Consider the following 14,001-nt stretch of genomic DNA (forward strand, 5'->3'; position numbering starts at 1 on the left):
CATGATTTACAAATCATTAGTAAAAATAAGCAAGACATTGCAAGAAATCATCACAGCAGAAAGTATTACACAAACTTTTCTTGTTTTCTTACCTTTAAAGAAGACAAAATTCCCCTCACTGTTTTCATAAACTGCATCAATGCTGGGAGGCAGTCCCCTCCAGAAGTAGGTAATCTGCATGGGGTATCCATCCATCACTTTGTTGTTTCTGACTCGCCAAAACCACTGATCCTGGAAACCGAATATACATCTCTTACTATACTTTGAGCATTCAAATGTGTTCAGCTGCTCTCTTGAAAATACTGAACAACCTATCCTAGCATTTTTATAGCATGATCTTTTGCTGTTTGCATAACCATATTTGTGCTTGCATCCATGTCACATCCACACATCAAGAATATGTCAAAACTGGTTGTTCCCTGAGGTGAAAATAAGCTACCCATGTGAACTATGTGTTTGGTGAAGATAGCCTTCAGCAGAACATACAGCACGTTGTATGAGATGATGCAACTTTCTCAGCATCATTCCTACAAGGGGCCCAACTTAAAATTTGTGGACTGACTACAAGTGCTCTTAGACTAAACCATATGCATATGTATAAGCCTAATGTAATGGGACTACAGACAGGCTTTGAAGATCAACTAATTCTGCAAGCAATTTTTTTTGCAGTGGCTGCTAATACTGAAAGGTTGATAAATACAGCTTCAATCCTATTACATCAGTCTTATAAGAACTACACTTTGATGATAACTTTAGTGAAGATTTGCAGTCTGTCCGTGTAATATTAAATAGAATGGTTAATACTGCAGCCAATTATAGGCGCTAAATCCAGTGTCGTGGTAAATCGCTCTTTGTTTGTTGACATATAAAATGGTTTCTCCCTGTGGGATATTCTATTGCTTTAAGTGAGAGCCATACGGAAGTTGTGTTATTGAGGAATGAGGAATGTTAAAGTTAGAAATTAGTATGTGACACAAGGTTGTACCTCGCCAGCTCTTATAAAGCAACAGTTCCAGCTCATCTAATATTTAGAGATGAAGGATGGGGTAAGCAAGAATTTAACTTTTTACACACATTAGCACATTTTTACAGCATTAGTATTATATGAAACAAAACCCGTTAATAAAGTGTTATTCTGTCAGATATGTCACAGTTTACACAGCAGTTCAGCCTTCTTTCTCTATAGGTCAGCTTGCCAAGCTAAAGAGATCTGTGCTCCTATCTGGGAACTGACACAGCTTAGAGAGAAGATTAATACTTTGTCTGAGCAGGCTTTTGATGAACCGTATTCATCATCTTTCCGAACCTGAAATCAAAGCTCTCTCTAATTGTATATCTTTCCAATGACTCAACATTTATAAATCTTTGCAAAAAGCATTAGCCATACAAATACAAAGCAGCTCAAGATACATACATACAAAAATATATCTTAATCACGTGCATAAATGAGTCTAAAATTGAAAGAGTTGTTTTCAGTCCCAGAAAAAAGTTGAAATAGCTTACATAACCTGCAAAATATTGTGTTAAAAAGTTGCAATTGTCTGGAAATAATACTACTAAAATCCTAATTTTTTCATGTCTAGCTATTTCGTTGCAAGTGTAACATAGATTAGATTCCTATTTTCAGGTTTGTTTTGTTTTTTTTTTTATTGAAAGATGGTATTATAATATTTAAGGAAGGTCAGCAAAGCAATTTTTTAGGATTGATTGACAAAATTCCAGTAAGAGAACTGGCAAACGTGGGAAGATACACCTTAGAGATCCAAGTATTTAGGAAGGCCTCACTGAAGCATGTGTTCTGAATGCTGGAACAGATAATGCAATAATGCAAATAAGACAAGATGGCTTCCCTGTGGAGAAGGACTTGGGGGTGCTGGTTGATGAGAAAATGAACATTGGCCAGCTTCAGTGTGTGCTCGCAGCCCAGAAAGCCAACCGTATCCTGGGCTGCATCAAAAGCAGCGTGACCAGCAGGAGGTGATCCTGCCCCTCTACTCTGCTCTCATGAGACCTCACCTGGAGTATTGTGCACAGGTCTGGTGTCCTCAATGTAAAAAGGACATGGAACTGCTGGAACAAGTCCAGAGGAGGGCCACGAGGATGGAGCACCTCTCATATTAAGATAGGCTGAGGAAGTTGGGGCTGTTCATCCTCGAGAAGAGAAGTCTGTGTGGAGACCTCAGAGCAGCCTTCTAGTATCTGAAGGGGGAATAATGATGCTGGGGAGGGACTCTTCATTAGGGACTATAGTGACAGGACAAGGGGTAACAGGTTCAGTCTTAAACAGGGGAAGTTTAGATTGGACATAAGGAAGAAATTATTTCCTGTTAGGGTGGTGAGGCACGGGAATGGGTTGCCCAGGGAGGTTGTGAGTGCTCCATCCCTGGCAGTGTTCAAGGCCAGGTTGGCCGAAGCCTTGGGTGAGATGGTTTAGTGTGAGGTGTCCCTGTCCATGGCAGGGGGGTTGGAACTAGATGATCTTAAGGTAATTTCCAACCCTAACTATTCTATGATTCTATAAAATCAAGGGGAACATCCTCAGAGCAGACACTTGGAAGTATGTTTTTTATTTAAACAGTAATAAACGCTTGAAATGGATAAATGGATTTTCAGGTCAGACTTTTTTATGCATCATCCATCTAGAAATTACTTTAGGAAGGAACGATGTAGTGACAAGTCTCAATAGGCCAAATAGATCCTTGTTGTCCCTGTCTCCCCCCACACACACACTTTTTTTCTATAAAAACTTCAAAAGCCACGACATATCTCATAGATCTGTTTGCAGTATCTGTTACTATCTTGAGTACAATGGAATATTCCAATCTTGTCTTTCTTCACTCCAGGATAGAGAAAACTTTTTTATTTGTCTGAATTTGGTTGCAAAAGCACTTATTAGAAAACAATGTTCAGTTTTAGGACAGAGTATATACAGCTCTCATTAAGTGTCCACCAACTCAGAAGGTCACTGATGAAGTTGTGGGTACAAAATAAGCAAGATCTTTAAAGCTGAACAAAGGCTTACTACTTAGGTGATTACAAAAAGACATATGTACCCACATAATCACTTCACTGAACAAAGGTGGTAAATGAAATGTTCAGGCTTTCATGAGTTTCCCAATATAGCATGTATACTCTGGAAAGTCTGGACATCAGTGCTACAAACAAAACTTATAAAGTTCTAGGTAGGCTAATGAATCCCGACTTTCAACTAGTAAACCAAAGCAGATGTTGCAAATCACATTAAATGTGCTTCAAGAGAAGTATTTGCAGTGACAGGAGTAATCTTCTACATTGTTAAATATTCAGTCAATTCCACTAACTTAAAGCAAAATCAAAACAGCAACAACAAAAACCCCACTTTAAATTAGTCATGCCTGTATTTCATAATCCACAGACTTCTAGGAGTAAGAAGTGATGTGGCCAGAATAGCAAGCAGTCATTTCAGTTTGGTCAGCGCTGCACTGCTGGTGGTGGTACTATCCCATCACAGTGATTTCCGGTATAATATTGAAACGTCAGTGGAATGACCTCAGCAAAGAGACTAAATATGAATTCTTGAAAGATACTGACTCTGTAAATAACACAGGTTTCACAGTGTGACAAAACCTGTAAAATCAGTAAGTCAACAAAGATCCTTTTACTGAGAATGAGTTATGTTTCAGCCCTAGTGATTTGTGGAACATATTTGCATTAATTCATTTTGATAACAAGACCAATAAAATTAAATTCTGCAGATTTGGTACTGAGTTGTATGTCAAACTATGCATTTTATATTTAGTATTAGCTATTTGCAGCATAATAATGAGACTTTTTAACTTTTTTTCTCCAAGTCCTTGACAAAGCAATAATTTGCCCTGCTATACCTCAATTAAAATCTTCACAATAAAAAATTATAGCAAACCTGGAGTGTTTGATTCATGCAGCGTAACCCCAGGAATTTGTTTTGAAAGAGAAAGAGAGAGAGAGAGAGTTATGTCAATACTATGTATCCATAATCTTTCAACAAAAAAATAAGTTAAGGTATCTGAAAAGAAATTTATTCAACAGGGTGTTACTGTATGTTTATACATATCCATCCTGGATCAGCACCAGCTTTTTCACTTGAGACCAATCATAGAAGATCCCCACTCTTTTTCTGTAGTAATTTTAAAGATACTTCCAATAGAAATGGTATCTAAAATGACTTGAAATAAAAATCTTCCTGTGCCATTGCATTTAATGTCTATATTCCATCCTGAAGCATAATTGTGAATATAACATACCATGCTCTCTTTTCTGTTGATGGAATCTTTATTTTCCTGCTCTGCTGTCAGTAGATTTACAAGTCATTGCAATAACCATGCACAACGGGGTATTGCTCATCAGTCAGGGCCCTACAGGTTTTCACAGAACTAGAATTCTGGAAATGTACAATTTTAGCATTTTTATGGTCCTATTTTAAACAGACAGAAGTTGGCACATGATTTGGCAATAAATGAATTTTTAGAGATAGCCAGATCAACAAGAATCAGCAAATATCTGGAAATAACTGAGAGCAGAAATGGAAGTTTGGATCATTTATACAATTGGCAAGGTAAGCGTTGGCAGAGGTTGAAAGAATAATTTGTGTATGTGAACTTCATTTTCCTGATTGACTTTCCTATGAACACACTGGACTCTACAGTTTTAGAATGCCAGAGTTCAAATTCTGGAAATCAAGTTAAGAAAGTCTAGCATGTGCCTGTAAAGCAAGATAAAGAGCTTTCTGAAGTATCAGATGGGATAGGCTCTGCTTACAGAAAGAATGGATCATTTCAGCACATGTAACTAAATGTACTTAAATTTATCTTAAAGCAAAGTTATATTTACCAGCAATTTTATCATCTGCATTTTGTTAAACAGGTACAATTACTGAAAAGGTGTTTTCAAAACAGTTCAGCTATTACTGAAATTCAGAAGAGGAATAGTCCAAGATAATGTGTATTCTCGCTAAGGAAGCTCTTTCACACTTGAAGTAAAAAGCTTGAAACTGTTTCTCTGACACAACATGTCTCAGTATATTTGATTATACTGAATAAACACAGTTTTGTCTCTTTTGAGAAACACCATGTATTGAAAAACTGTTTGTCTTTCCCACTATATTGGTTAAATATACTTTGAGGTATTTTATTTTCCCAAAACACATTAACTCCTGCGGACAGGTTGAACATGTGACTTGTCACATGCACTCCAACTCCAAGCCTGACAAACACATAGCTTGAATGCACAGCTTTTAGTGCTTTTCCTTGTCGGCTAGTGAATGCCTTTTTGTAAGCATCTGTGGTTACCCACTATCTCCAGACATGGATCGCTTCTGTGCAGCTGAGATCTCGCGTAATAATGGATCATTAAATATTATGATTATAGATATAAACTTGGATAACTATTCCCAGATCAAAAAGAGAAATTGAAACAAAAAAAAGCCCTCAAAAACAAATTGAAAAATGAGCAATATATCTAAGAATCAGAAAATGGTCATTGAGTAAAGAGAGACTGCAAGCTGTTTCAGAAACACTATTATGGATAAAGGACAATAGTGGGATAAAGAATCAGGAGCAGCCACTCAAATAGAGTGTTAGAAAATTTGTTTTGTTTAGAAGATGGAATATTTCTGAGAAAAAAAGACAATAAAGCTTTTTAGAGAAAACAAACTGAACAATAGGTAATGCATAAATCATTCTGCACTGTCAGTAAATGCCCTAGGTAAGTTTCCCTGTGCATATACATGCAACTCAGTGGAGGGGCCAAAATATAGTACACTGTGTATGATGATTGCAAATACCTTCCTCATAAAAGCACTTCTTTATTAACAAGTTGAAGAATTTTGAATAGAAGAGTGCGTTAGGATAAAAAAATCTGGATCATAATCATAATGCATAGTTTTTACACTTTTCTACTTAGATACTGATAAAGCATTACTGTAATCTTTTTTTTTTTTTTTCAAATTAACATTTAAAACTGCATTCCTATGAATAATTAATTTCAATTTCAGTACTTATTCTCACCTTAAACATCTCTCAGGTTCCTTAAGGGACACAATTGATGGGTAGGAGAATTAAAACCAATCTCCAGATATTTCAGTTCATCCATAATACACAAACTAGTGGAGTTTTTAGTGCAAAATTAATGGAGCTTTCTTCTCTCAGCACCTCATTTTCTCATTCGTCTCTGGACCAACAACTATTGCCAACAATAAAACAATAATTTGGTACAAAATCTCTAGAGCTCTGCCCTTTATTTTATACGTAATGAGCTCTATCTGAAATTCCATAATGCTTCTGATTCAGAAGTCCAAATGACACCCAGTAAATCCAGAAAGACTGCCCAATGTGACAGGTATTCTAAACAAATCTACAGAGCTAGAAAGAATTAAAAATTAGAAACCTTTCAAGTAACTATTTGAAGATGCAGATTAAGCTGACTTTAGCAGAAATTAGGTTTTGTGCTGGTTTTACAAGGTTTTAAAACTCAGTGTAGGTGCACAAGGCAGTAAAAGATTTAAGACAGACAATGCGATAGGTGAAAAACAAGTACGAGTCACAACTATTAATTATAATATTTTGACTATAATTATAAACACGTGTCTGAAACTCCCTGTAATTAATTATTACCCTTGTGTTGTACAGCAAATATCTGTGTGAATTTCTCTCTGTCAGTACTGAAACTCTAACTTGATGTTAAAATATAAATACAGTGCTCTGAAGGATATCCACCAAAAGATGTGATGAGAAGCAAAACTTCAAAACTTAGTATCTACAGCTGCTAGAGAGAGAAGTTCTACTATAGCTGGATCACTGCTTGGCCTATTTAATCCTACCTCCTTCCCAACTCCTCCCCTCTACCCTGCAGAAAAGCCCCCAAACAAACAAACAAAAAACCACCAGAAAAAAAAGACAAATAAACCTAAAACTACTGACCTACATCAACATTAATCAAATAATGTATTCCAATTAATACTGTAGTTTAATTTTGTTGACAGAACACATCACACTGGGTCATGTCTTCTTCCATAGCTACCTCTGGCCAAGTGCAAAATCAAGCCTTTGTTAGCGGATTAAACATACCCAGCACCCATGCAAAGCATGAATGGCAGACTAAAACCTTCAGACAGATGAGTAGCCTTCTGATTTTTCCCCATCTTTGCATTGTGGGGAAAAGAAAACAACAAACTAATAAAACAGTGCTAAATAATATACTAAGTTGTTTAGTAACTTCAAATTATTCTCTTACAAAGAAGAGTTCCAGTTACGTACAGAGAAACTTTCCAAAGGACAGAACCTCCTGCATTTCAAGACTGATCCAGGAGAGAATGAGGTTCCTCTAAGACATACCTTTATGGGAGTATTAAGAAATTTCCTGAATTTTGGAAATGCGGGGTATATTTATTGTATCTAAATCAAAACAAATCAGGAATATACTTTTAAAAAACCTTGATCTAATCTCAAGAGACACTTTTCCACATCTACTTTACTAGCTCTTTGTCGTGGTTTAAACCAACCCACACAGGTTGTCCACTCACCACCCCCCCCCCCCGACCCTCCCCACTCCCGGAGGGATGGGGAGGAGAATCAGGAGAATGTAACTCCCACGGGTTGAGATAAGAACAGCCCAGTAACTAAGGTATAACACAAACCACTACTGCTGCCACCAATGATAATATTGATAAGAGAAAATAACAAGAGAATACGATACCACCGCCGAACGAGTTCGACCCCCCCCGAAGAGAGAGAGCGTGCCCTTCCGGGTAACTCCCAGTTACCTCTCTGGGCATGACGTGCTGTGGTATGGAATACCTCTTTGGCTAGTTTGGGTCAGGTGTCCTGTCTCTGCTTCCTCCCGGCCTCCCTCGTCCCCAGCAGAGCATGAGACTCACAGAGTCCTTGGCCAGAATAAACATTACTTAGCAACAATTAAAACCAATCGGTGTTATCAGCTCTCTGCCCAGGCTGGAAGTCAAAACACAGAGCTTGCACCAGTTACTAAGAAGGAGCAAAACGACTCCTGGTAAACCCAGGACACTCTTGTTAATTCCACAGGTGATCTCAGGTATGGTAATACTGGGTCTGCAGCATGTGGGATTAAAAGCTTTTTCCCTACTCATTTGGGGAATCCATTTTCAGCATTCCAAATTTGAAATTTATAGCATTAAAGTCAAGGTACACCACTGTATAGAATAGGAAAAAAAGAATAAAATGCTTTTGAGTACCTTTCTGTGAAATAATTTTCATGGAGCAGAAAGAAGGAAGATACAATCTAGGGGAATTGAATATAGAAAAAATTCTTAGCATCATTCAGCAATGAGACTGATTGTTGTGTTTTTTTTTTCTGTTTTGTTTTTTTCTTTCTGTTTTGCTTTTTTTTTTTTTTTCAATATAGAATTTTAATATAGAATTTGCAAGGAAATTTATAGATTAGCTTCCCTACTTAATCCCACAGCAGAAAACAATTGGCTCTAGGGAGATTAGAATCAGATATTTTATGAATGCTATCAATCCAGCTCATTTTAGGAAACAATTAGCTAAATGGGCTATTCTATACACACAGAGAATACTTTAGCTCAGCTTAGTAATAAGAACATTAAGAACAAAAAAAGCTCCTTTAAAACTACAAAGGACTGTTATCCATTCATTAACAGATAAATGTATAATGCATTGAAGATGACTTATTTGAACTTCTAGAAACAATCTTTCCTAATGTATTTGAGACAATGGCACAGTTGTAACAGGGGAAAAATGTGGTCTGAGAACCACTGTGAGAAGCCAGATCATTTAACACTGCTTAGGAAAAACTCAGCACCTTCTATATTGAGAACCTGGACCCCTGATCCTCTCCTCACTGGAGATGAGAGCAACTCACTGGATTCAAAACATCACAATTCTATTGCTAGTTCTGTTGCTTCCATACATTCCTAAACAAGGAATGTACTTTCTTGGTACAATTATTAACCACTGTTAATTACAATTTATTATTGCCATCTAATCAGATAATGAAGCATTCCTCCAGACAAATGAAAGCCATTGTTTATTATCTTACTCCTGTTACTGCTAACCAACACCAAGAGCAAAAGAATTTAACTACTGTAACTCAGAGTAGGAGCAAGTAAAAACCTAGTAAACTTACCCATTTATTGTTTATGAGTAGTACTACACTGAGTCTGCTTTAAAGTGTCTGTCTTCAGCTAAACCAGTGACATGAAAAGTTCACTGGTGTAAATATGTTTCAAGAGGAAAAATTATCCTGCAATTTACCCAGGAAATCTTTGCTAAGGAGTAGCATAATTTTTTCTACTATTTATTCTTACCTTTTTTTCTATGTAACTGACAAAGCAATCTCAAATAATTTATTCAAGGTCAAAAATGGCTCTGTTTATGTTAAAATTTACATTCTTGGCTTCATATTCTGAGCCCTAACTATTGACCGGACAAGCTTCTTCTGCTCATTTTAGATATATGCAAAACTCTTTCTCATTGGTCACACTGAAATCTATAGCTATGCTCTTTAAAAATCACTTACAGTAATCCAGAAAGGCTTCAAAGATTAGGGAGAATATAGAAAAGAAAATTTCTTTTTCCAAAGTAGTCACAGGGCTATGGAACTCCATATACACTCTGACCCTCTTCAGAAGCAAAACCTTTTTTTTCTTCCCCTCATTTATAAATTGTTGCATAGATTGCCTTCATGGACACTATATCCAAGAAAATTGTAATATGCACTCTTGCTCATAGAATCATAGAATAGTTTGAGTTGAAAGCGACCTTAAACATCATTTAGTTCCAACCCTCCTGCCATGGGCAAGGACACCTCCCACTCAACCAGGTTGCTCAAAGCCCCATCCAGCCTGGCCTTGAACACTGCCAGAGATGGGACATTCACAGTTTCTCTAGACAACCTTTGCCAGCGCCTCATCACCCTCACAGCGAACAATTTCTTCCTAATATCCAACCTAAATCTACCCTCTCTGTTTAAAACTATTCCACCTTCTCTTGTCACTACAAAGCCTTGTAAAAAGTTGTCCTGGGACAAAAGTCTGTCTCCTGGGACAAAAGTCTGTCTTTTTTGTCCTGGGACAAAAGTTTGTCTCCAGATTTCTTGTAGACCCCCTTTAGGTACTGGAAGCTGCTCTAAGGCCTCCCCTGTGCCCTCTCCAGGCTAAACAAGCCCAACTGTCTCAGCTTGTCTTTATAGCAGAAGTGCTCCAGCCTTCTGGTCATCTTCAAGGCCCTCCTCTGGACTTTCCTGAGCAGGTCCATGTCTCTCTTGTGTTGGGAGCCCCAGACCTGAACTTAGTACTGCAGGTGGGGTCTCACGAGAGAAGGACACGATCACCTCCCTCAGCCTACTGGCCACACTCCTTTTGATGCAGCCCAGGATACAGTTGGTTTTCTGGGCTGCGAGTGCACACTGAAGGTGGCTTATGTTGAGCTTCTCATCCACCAACACCCACCCATTCCTTCTCCTCAGGGAAAATCATCAGAATCAGAATCATCTCAAGCCTGACTCTGATATGTGAACCACCAGGATGGCATGATGTAGCCAGACGAATGATGACTGAAGCTGGAGCAAAAAATATCTCCTTTATGCTCAGGATCAAATTCTAAAGTATGGTTCATTGACCAAAACATTGGTAATCGCTCTGAAACCTCTCCTATCTTTTTGTAGTAATTTCAACAAAGTACCCATGCTGGACACAGCTGGTTCCAGCTGGTTCCGAGAGACTCCCCTTAGGACAAGCTGAGCCACTTTACCAAGCTGCTGCTGCCTACTCAGAGGGGTTTTATAAAATTCAAAACACTTTCATATTTAGTAGCAGATTTGAGGAATTTCTGATTTTATTTCCAGTATACAAACTGAATGTCTGACAAGCTCTACAAGAATTCTGCAGTTCTTAAGCTAGCTTTGAAAAACACCCATTCATATTTAGACTAGATTTTGCAAATCAATCTTCTGTGCTATTTTTTTTCTATCTTGAAAGACAACATTCATTATTCAACTATTTCAGAGGTACTGTTTTGTCTAAAATCACCATAAAAGGAATAATGTTTTTAGAATGTAACTGTGACGTTTATTCTGGGTATCATAAGTTGAAATTTTGCTAAATTTCTTGCATATTACAAGGCAAATATTAAAAAAAAGTGCGTAATACTATGAACTTACATTACCTCTTCCTAAACAAAATGTAAAAAGATATTCAGCCAATGTCCCAATTCAGCCAATGAATAAGCCAATGACCAGCCTTATGCAGTTTGGTCATTTCCCTGCAGAAATGTCTTTGGACATCTATTTGCTTGGCTATTAGTTTATCCAAATACTCTGTGTGCTTCCTTGAATACTGCATGCATAATACAAACACACACACACAAAGAAAAGCAGCTCTTAAAAACAGACCTTAGGCTTAAGAAAAATGCCCAAAGAGGCCAATTAATATTTTTTTTTAATTATTATTTTTTTAAGGACACATGCTTTGTGTAATTCAGAGAGAACTGTCAGAGAAATGACCTCTTTAAATGAATATTGTGAACATAGCCTACTGGCAGAAGTATTCACAACCATGGCTATAGTTATCCTTTAGCAGACATGTCTTGATTTAAAACCCTGCTCCTTTCCTGTCTCTGCTGAGCTGAGTGCAGTAAATAACTGCGGCAACTAACTTACTTTCATCTCCACTGCATAGGGCATATGATTGCTGTTGCCCTTTCCAGTGCAGATGAAAACAGTTGGCTTTTTAAAAATCTTCTCTATATTTTAAACTAGCAAATTTAAATTATTGCATATGAAAAAATTCATTCTGAAATAAACATCTCTTAAGACTGGCATTAGTTTTTGGTGCTCTATGGAAGTAATGAATTTAAGAACACTTTGATGAACATTTGGTTAATATTTAATTTTGAAATATTGTATCCTCATTTTGCTACAGCTCTGTTCTCATTATCAAATGATTCTTTAATTAGATCCTTTATTTTAGTTCTTTCAGTCTTACTCAAATGTGTGTTTTATAATTTCTTCATTAACAAATTTTATGTGAGCATTTTAAAAGATTTTTCATGCATATCTATCTATCCTCCCTATTTTGCCTGTGTGGACAGTAGCAATGGCATTTAACCATTTATTTTCTTTGCATACATTAATATTTCAAAACTATTCTGAAGCAATCAAAACCTGTGAGTATTTATGGAATATTTTCAGTTCAAGCAAAAACTGTGCAGAACTATGCAGAATACATTTAAAATGTGCTATAGAGCCTCTGATTATCATGAGTGTCTGGGTGACACTAGATCTTATATCGTAGAATAATAGAATCGTAGAAAAGTTAGGGTTGGAAATGACCTTAAGATCATCTAGTTCCAATCCCCCTGCCATGGGCAGGGACACCTCATACTAAACCATCCCACCCAAGGCTTTGTCTAACATGGCCTTGAACACCACCAGGGTTGGAGCATTCACAACCTCCCTGGGCAACCTATTCTAGTGCCTCACCAACCTAACAGGAAAGAATTTCTTCCTTATGTCCAATCTAAACTTCCCCTGTCTAAGATTGAACCTGTTACCCCTTGTCCTATCACTATAGTCCCTAATGAAGAGTCCCTCCCCAGCATCATTATAGTCGCCCTTCAAATACTGGAAGGCTGCTATGAGGTCTCCACGCAGCCTTCTCTTCTCCAGGCTGAACAGCCCCAGCTTTCTCAGCCTATCTTCATACGAGAGGTGCTCCAGTCCCCTGACCATCCTCGTGGCCCTTCTCTGGACTTGTTCCAACAGTTCCATGTCCTTTTTATGTTGAGGACACCAGAACTGCACACAATACTTCAGGTGTGGTCTCACAAGAGCAGAGTAGAGGGGCAGGATCACCTCTTTCGACCTGCTGGTCATGCTTCTTTTGATGCAGCCCAGGATACGGCTGGCTTTCTGGGCTGCAAGCACACACTGAAGCCGGCTGATGTTCATTTTCTCATTGACCAGCACTCCCAAGTCTTTCTCCGCAGGGCTGCTCTGAATCTCTTCTCTGCCAACCTGTAGCTGTGCCTGGGATTGCTCCCACCCAGGTGCAGGACCTTGTACTTGTCATGGTTCAACTTCATAAGGTTGGCATCAGCCCACCTCACAAGCTTGTCAAGGTCCCTCTGGATGGCATCCCTTCCCTCCAGTGTATCAACCAAACCACACAGTCTGGTGTTATCATAAAACTTGCTAAGGGCGCACTCAATCCCACTGTCCATGTCAGCAACGAAGATGTTAAACAAGACCGGTGTCAACACTGATCCCTGAGGGACACCACTCGTTACTGGTCTCCAGCTGGACATCAAGCCATTGACCACAACTCTTTGTGTGCAGCCATCCAGCCAGTTCTTTATCCACAGAGTGGTCCATCCATCAAATTGATGTCTCTCCAATTTAGAGACAAGGATGTCATGTGGGACAGTGTTGAACACTTTGCACAGGTCCAGGTAGATGACATCAACTGCTCTACCCTTGTCCATCAGTTCTGTAGCCCCGTTACAGAAGGCAACCAAATTGGTCAGGCAGGATTTCCCCTTAGTGAAGCCATGCTGGCTGTCACCAAGCACCTTGTTGTTTTTCATGTGCCTTAGCATGCCTTCCAGGAGAATGTGCTCCAAGATTTTACCAAGCACAGAAGTGAGACTGATTGGTCTGTAGTTCCCCAGGTCATCCATTTTCCCCTTCTTGAAAATGGGGGTTATATTTCCCTTTTTCCAGTCATTGGGAACTTCACCTGACTGCCATGATTTTTCAAATATGATGGCCAGTGGCTTCGCAACTTCATTCGCCAGCTCCTTCAGGACCTGCGGATGGATTTCGTCGGGTCCCATGGACTTCTGCATGTTCAGAGTTTTAGGATGGTCTCGAACCAGATCCTCTCCTACAGTGGGCCCAAGGTCTTCATTCTCACAGTCCCTGCGTCTGCCTTCCAAGACTTGGGTGGTGCGGTCGGAGCTTTTGCCAGTGAAGACCAAGGCAAAGAAGTCA

General features: G+C 38.6%; 1 protein-coding gene across 1 annotated transcript in view; it reads right to left on the reverse strand.

Moving 5' to 3' along the window:
• Positions 1 to 14,001, reverse strand: part of MMP16 (matrix metallopeptidase 16) — a 193,736-nt gene that overhangs the window by 26,865 nt on the left and 152,870 nt on the right. The window contains exon 7 of the mRNA XM_065668539.1: positions 93 to 231. Coding sequence (XP_065524611.1) covers positions 93 to 231 — 139 coding nt within the window. The remainder of the gene's footprint in view (positions 1 to 92; positions 232 to 14,001) is intronic.

The sequence above is a fragment of the Lathamus discolor genome, chromosome 2 (genome assembly GCF_037157495.1).
Source record: "Lathamus discolor isolate bLatDis1 chromosome 2, bLatDis1.hap1, whole genome shotgun sequence".
In the NCBI taxonomy this organism is placed as follows: domain Eukaryota; kingdom Metazoa; phylum Chordata; class Aves; order Psittaciformes; family Psittacidae; genus Lathamus; species Lathamus discolor.